The following is a 6776-nucleotide window of genomic DNA, read 5'->3' on the forward strand; positions in this document are numbered from 1 at the left end:
AATTATTATTATTATTGTTATAATTATTAGTGTTATTATAAGTTATTTATTCCAAAGAAAAAAATATTTGGACTAAAGTGAAATAACCATTAGCAACTAAAACTATCGGGTCCAAAAAAAAAGATAGATGATTATTCTAGTCGTTTTAGTAAAGTTAACTTTTTTTTGTCCGCCTAAGTAGCCGAAGGCAAAGAACTTGGTCTAGCAACGCAAGGGTCCTAGGTTCGAAACTCAAGTGTGTTAGTGTTTTTAATAAAGCCGATAGCTTCCGACGTTAGTGATTTTAAAGTTTTAGTCTTAGATTTTATTCCTCTGGCTAAATTATTAATAATAATAAATATTTTTTTATGAAAAGTATGTTTCACGAGTACTTTCAAGGTATCAAGTTTTTCTAGCATAAAAAAATGTGACGATCTAAAGACTCAAAATATAAGCATATCTTTTGTTTTTAACAAACTGACTGATAACTTCGTCACTCCAATAATGCAACAACCATCATCTTCTAAATATTTTCAGACAAAACCAATTTAACGTCATTTTATAAATACCGTCCCTGAGAGAGCTTCGTTTCAGTTCCGTCTTGTGAAACTGCGATTAGAATTTTCAGAGAGGTATTTGATTGAAAACTTGCAAAACAGGGAGATCGCAGATCGTTGCACTAAACAGAAAGTAGGATTGTTGATCATATGGATAAAGTCCGACTCTTTTGTGTAACGGAATAATATATTCTTGTAGTGAAAAAGTCAGATTGCCTAAGGTTGTCTCATATCTTCTTTGCGGGAGACCCAAATTAAGAATAACACAAAGAAATGGTAGTCACCTCTCCCTTTCCGAAGAATGAATTTGAAATGTTTCTAATGGTATAATAAACTTAATGTATCTGCCTCAGTGAATATATTAAATAATGTAAATACATAAAGTGAATACATTAATTAATACATTAATACATTAATTAATTTATCCTCAAAAAAAAAAAAATAAATAAACATAACTTTCTCTATGCGACATTGCATTATCAAACATGCAATTTCCTCTTTTTAAATCGAGCTGACGTGTAAACGACTACACGTAATATGGGTCAACTGAAATTAAAAATAGAATATCTCTGACAATTACATTACAAAACCCAATTACCACCCAACTGTAAATCTTCCATATATGATAATATACCAGACTATTTATTTTATGTGTTCTGCACACGTATAGGTACATTACACAAATGCATGGTCACAGAGTGTACGAAACATATAAGAAGATTGAATGAATGAATGAATATGCTTGACAAACGGTAAAATAGATTAAAGAAATCTTTTCCTTTTTTGCTTTGACTTCTATTTCGACTGTGCCGTGACGGACGATGTGTATGCGATATAATAAACCGCATGCTATATAGCTAAAGTAATTAAAGTCGTTCGTGATAAAGGTGGCAAAACTATTTCTGCATATAGAAAGCATTTCATAATATATCGAAGCGCGTAGTTTTGCAGTCATTGTTATGTACGAAGCTTTCATTACTCAAAAAGATCAAAAAAAAAAGGAAAAAGAATACATCTTTTTAAAATCATATTCATATTTTACAGATAATGATGTTGAATCAGTGTTGGCAGAATCTCAGGCAATTGTTACACATGCATCACAGCAACAGCAACGACAGCAGCACATGTTAGAATCCCAATCTTCCGTAACTAGTACAACTTCTATACAGACTGTATTACAGCAATCTGTTATACTACAGCAAAACGCTTCAACACCAAAACATGCTAATAGCACGACTAATCTAAATGGACTCTCATTAACGCAACAACAACAACAGCATCAACAGCAAACTGTTATTAACAGTAATTCAAATAGTTTAAATAATTCACAAATCATTACCTATGCTATCGAAGCTCTACCAGGTTTACGACATCCTTCGGATAGCGTAAATTCTTTATTGGAACATATAGCACCCGCCAATATGAGCAGCGAGGGAGTACTAAATATTGCCGATGTAGCCGATCTCTTGCATCCACAACATGCAATAATAACTGGTAACGAAGAACTAAACTAATTGATTATTAATTCTGAATATATTAAATAATGTTTTCTTATTAAACTTAAGGTGGACGCTCTCAGGAAGGTTGTCCCTTAATTATATTCCCTGATAATAACAATTTCGCGACACTGGAAGAAGTTGATTACCAAAAATTAATTTTATATTTGACTTCAGTACCATCGTAAGTTACATAAGCTTAAAATTTTTATTTAAAAATATTATTTAACGGTTCATTTCAGTTTACAAGATGCCGATTTGGGTTTTCATTTGATTATCGATCGCCGAAAAGATAAATGGACTTCGGTTAAAACAGTTCTGCAACGTATATCGGTAAATAGCCAGGATTTTATTAACCGATTTATCTTATAAATATTTTTTGAGCTTTAATTTGATTTAAAGAGAATGGTCAAATTTCACGAATATAGCAAATATTTTCATACCCATCATCAGGGCTAGATTAGACAAGTTTTTAAGTCTTTGCTAATCAAGGAATTGATGTGTTTGATATGTATTGCAATTAGAACGACGATCTTAAAATTCTATGCGGATTTTTAACATACATCATTAACTTGCTAACTTCCTCACAAGGTAGCTCAGAGTCGTCCCAAAATATTTATATTCTTGATCAGCATCAAATTCTAAATCGATTTAAGCATGTTCGTCTGTGTAATGTCTATGGGTGATGCAGTAGTACCTGTACGAAAATTGAAAAAATTGACCACGCTATTGAATGACAGATATTTTATCATGGTCGCGGAACATATTTATGGTCTCGGAATATTTTTTAATATGGGATATTTTATTATAGTCGCGAGATATTTTATCACGGTAGCGAGATATTTTTTAACATGGTCTCGGGATATTTTTATGGTCTCGGGATATTTTATCATGGTCACGGGATATTTTATCACGATCGTGGGATGTTTGCATTTATTGAAAGCAACTCTGTGCTCTCTCCATTGTAAAAAAAACGGTATGTTTTTATAAATCTTGCAAAGGGAAAAACCTGATAACGGCTTTTAGCAATTTTAGTGAAAATTCAACTCAATGCAATTCAATTAGTTTCAACAAAGCCATTTCACAAGTACACAAAGAAGTTATAAGAGACGGATAATTGCGAAGAAATTTGTGAAACATTGAATATTATAGTCTACCAACATGTAATTTTTTTTACAATACCTTTATAACGCGCAGGAACAAGGTTCAAAAACTCCGTACATTATGTAAATTCTTGGCCAATTTCAAATTTGAAATGCATCTAAACATGTCAATCCGTTCATTTGTGTCTGTCTGTTTGCGCAACTTTGTAGTATTTGTGGTAAACATGCTCCCGCTAGCGAAAATAAAGATACCACCCACAAATTTGCAAAGGAATTTGGAAGTGACTCAAAGTTTTCGAAGAATACGCCTAGAAAGTTCATACGTCTATCTGACAAAAACTTCATTTTAAAAATAGAAAAAATTAGCCGCGTCCACTATATTTTGTAGAGTATGAAAATTTAGTTTTTTTACTTTTTTTTCTTTTTTAGGATAATGGGGATCAGTATGAATTATTCGGTCACGATCAAACATAATTTTTTTACTTGTTTTTTTTTAAATCTCTTTATTATTCCAAATTCATTTCGTCGCCTTCAACGTTATCTTCAATATTGCTTGTTAAGAATTTGGCCGGGCACAAGAAGTATATAATTTGTTCATATTCTCCCGTTGTGATCGATCGCTGATCGTAAAAGAAAACTATGCATATTCTTGTTATAATTGTTTTGATTTACTGTCAGTTTTGACCTTTAAACCAATCGTTCGCTGTCGATTTTCGGTCAAAAACTCGGTTATTATTTTTACTTTCTCAATGTATATCAAAGATGTGGTATATAAATGTACAGAACGGTGTATGCCGGCATAGTTGTGAAAATCGAAAGTATACGTTTGTACCGTACGATTGCCTTTAGCACTAAGTTATTGATAAAGCTGGTGGCTACCACTTTAAAGGGTAAATGGCCAATTTCATGGCGGATTATCTTCTTGCCGTTTAGCCACTAAAATTAAAGATAATAAAATTATTCTGGCAAAGTCCTTGTTTCCTTATTATATTATACTGTTCTTTAACTCACCACTATCGCCGAATAGCGCACACTTCTAAATCTAAGTCATACTCGTTTGTCCACAGTCCAATTTCGGCTGACAAGAAACTTACGTTCATACCAAACAGTGCCTATGTGATCCCACTTTTTTTGGTTTCAATAGAACTTTTTCGGTTTATTTCTTATAAAAATACAAATTTTTCTCGTGTCACTATAACTTCTTCGGTTTATTAATAATAGAAAAAACTTGTGATGAGAATGAGAGCGGTTTACCGTTTTAAATTGAATTGAATTATACGTCCCCGAAGACTTGAGTTTTATGCGAACATCTTTGTCTCAAAAAGTGAAAATGTCAACCGTACCTACGGTCACCAAAATGCCTTTTATGTTCGGATAAGATCGGAATATTCTTGAGCCCCGTGCAGCACCTCATTTTAATACTCTCCGACAAAGTTCTTCGAATATATCGTTTTATTGTACCACATAAAAGAAGAACATTGCTAGCCTAAAATCTATTGTCTACAGACTAACAAGTCAAGTTGCTCCTTTAATTACTCCCATACTTCCAAATTCGGAGTAGCTTTACAATCTAACAAGTGGTTTTCAGACTAGTTCATTTAATACTCTCAGATGATTGTGAATCGAGGTGGATAAAAATCACAATTAATGAGAGAATTTCGTTATTTTGAGAGAGCAGAGAAGTACAATAAAAGCTCCTTCCTTATTCGCGGGAAATACGTTCCATAAAAATGCCGCGAATACAGAAACCGTGAATACGGAATGGTAATTTATATGCGATTGTAGGGGATACGTTCCTAGGTGACATAAATAAAAAAAGAAACCGTGAATACGGAATTGTAATTTATATGGGATTATAGGGGATACGTTCCTAGGTGACAAAAAAAAAAATCAATTATATAAAAAAATCAATTTAATTGAAGTTTTTGAACATTTTGATTAATTATCTTAAGGCTTAGACAATGGCTTGACGAATTATGTAAGTTTCTCTTGCTTGGCAGTTTTTAAAAGCTCCTTTAATTCAGACTGATACGCAGCAGACGCATTAGCAATTTGCCTCTTAACAGTAAGACTTCGTTCCATAGATGGATCAATGTTCATAAAGAAGAAGAATCGCCAAGCTCATTTGCCATTCTTAAACCTTCACTAAGACTTTTCAAATTAAATGTCACGTTTCCAGTTCTTGTTGAAGCCTTTTCTTCAATGGGCGGTGAATTTAACATTTCCTCCAAGTCGGTTTCGGTCAAATCTTCATCTTGCGATTCAAGCAATTCCTGAATGTCACTTGATTCTATCTCTTCGAACCCATCTCGTCCTATTCCATTCGCGATTTCGGCTATGTTTGCAGTCAAAGTTTGAATTTTCATAGATTCTTCGTCATTTTCCGCAGTCAGAGCAGACCACAGTTTTTTCCAGCATGACTTCAATGTGTGTGGCTTCAGTTCTTCCAACGATTCTTTTATGTTTACGATGCATTTTGCTACGTCAAATTTCTTCCAGCATTCCATAACATTCATATCAGGATTACATTCCATATTATCCATTATGATTTTGAAGGTTTGTCTAATGTAATAGAGCTTAAAGGCCTGGATTATTCCTTGGTCCATAAGTTGCAGCCGCCGTGTTGAGAAGTAAAAATGTCAGTTTTATGTTTGCACGCATAGTTTCAAGTTCGGAGGATGACCAGGTGCATTGTCACAAACTAGAAGTGCTTTAAAGCCTAAATTCTATTTTTTTAAATAAGTTTCAACTTTAGAAACAAAATGATTCCGGAACCAGTCACAAAAAATCTGCGAATAGATTTATAGCCGCGAATATGGGAATTAGGTCGCATTTTTTTAGTTCGCGAATAAAGGAAGCGCGAAAGGAGCTTTTACTCTATTTGCTAATAATATAATACATACACAATCTCTCTCTTAAGTCGCCAAATTTGAAATCCCGCAGGACCCGACAAACGAATTGTGGAGAAAATTTCTCATTTAACAGATTTGAGGCGAGAATTACTACCACTTTAGCAGATGTAAGGAGAAAATTTCTCATCTAACAGATTTAAGGCGAAAAATTCTACCACTTTAACAGAAATGCTGCGAAAATTTTCCCGTTTACAGATTCGATGCTTTGCCATTTATTGAAAACAACTCTATGCTCTCCCTATTCCCAACACATGGTACTTTTTTTTAAAGTCATTAGGAAACGCTCCAGATGTGATGTTGCTCAGAATACAACTTTTGTTGTATACTCCATAAGATTACCAAATATAAGAGCAAGAGAAGACGACCCTGCACCACTCTGCTTAATACTGTGGTTTATACAACGACTTTTCAAAATAAGGTGTTATATGGGAAGCAGTTAAAAAAATGGTTCCATTCAATTAAAAGTCGTTCAACACCTTTCGTGCTTGAGGCAACACACGTTGTTACACTAAAATGTATCAAAAGTTGTGACCTGTAGGAAGAATACAACTTTACATGGCAGACATCAGAAGGACAAACGGACAAGCGAACAAGGAGTAAAACAAGCTTGGGTAGATCTATCTTCAGTTCTTCTGGGCATTGTACATATTCGCACAAAACTTAATATGGTATTGTCTTGCAAGGGGTCAGAATTTGTGGCAAGGGTTTAACGTGGGTTCCTGCCTGTAA

General features: G+C 33.8%; 1 protein-coding gene across 1 annotated transcript; it reads left to right on the forward strand.

Moving 5' to 3' along the window:
- Positions 1-1406: 1406 nt before the first annotated feature.
- On the forward strand, positions 1407-3609 carry LOC119643773 (guanine nucleotide exchange factor DBS-like). The gene is made up of 5 exons (XM_038043245.1): positions 1407-1497; positions 1581-2030; positions 2102-2216; positions 2275-2365; positions 3565-3609. Exons 2-5 carry the CDS (start codon positions 1661-1663, stop codon positions 3607-3609), a joined length of 621 nt encoding a protein of 206 aa, XP_037899173.1. The 5' UTR covers positions 1407-1497; positions 1581-1660.
- Positions 3610-6776: the final 3167 nt, after the last annotated feature.

This window comes from Glossina fuscipes, unplaced genomic scaffold, assembly GCF_014805625.2.
Source record: "Glossina fuscipes isolate IAEA_lab_2018 unplaced genomic scaffold, Yale_Gfus_2 61609, whole genome shotgun sequence".
Lineage (NCBI taxonomy): Eukaryota > Metazoa > Arthropoda > Insecta > Diptera > Glossinidae > Glossina > Glossina fuscipes.

Coding starts and splice junctions, on each gene's coding strand:
- LOC119643773 (XM_038043245.1), top strand. CDS start 1,661: ATGTTAGAATCCCAATCTTCCGTAACTAGTACAACTTCTATACAGACT. Junction 2,031..2,101: donor ACAACATGCAATAATAACTG/GTAACGAAGAAC, acceptor ATTAAACTTAAG/GTGGACGCTCTCAGGAAGGT. Junction 2,217..2,274: donor TATTTGACTTCAGTACCATC/GTAAGTTACATA, acceptor GGTTCATTTCAG/TTTACAAGATGCCGATTTGG.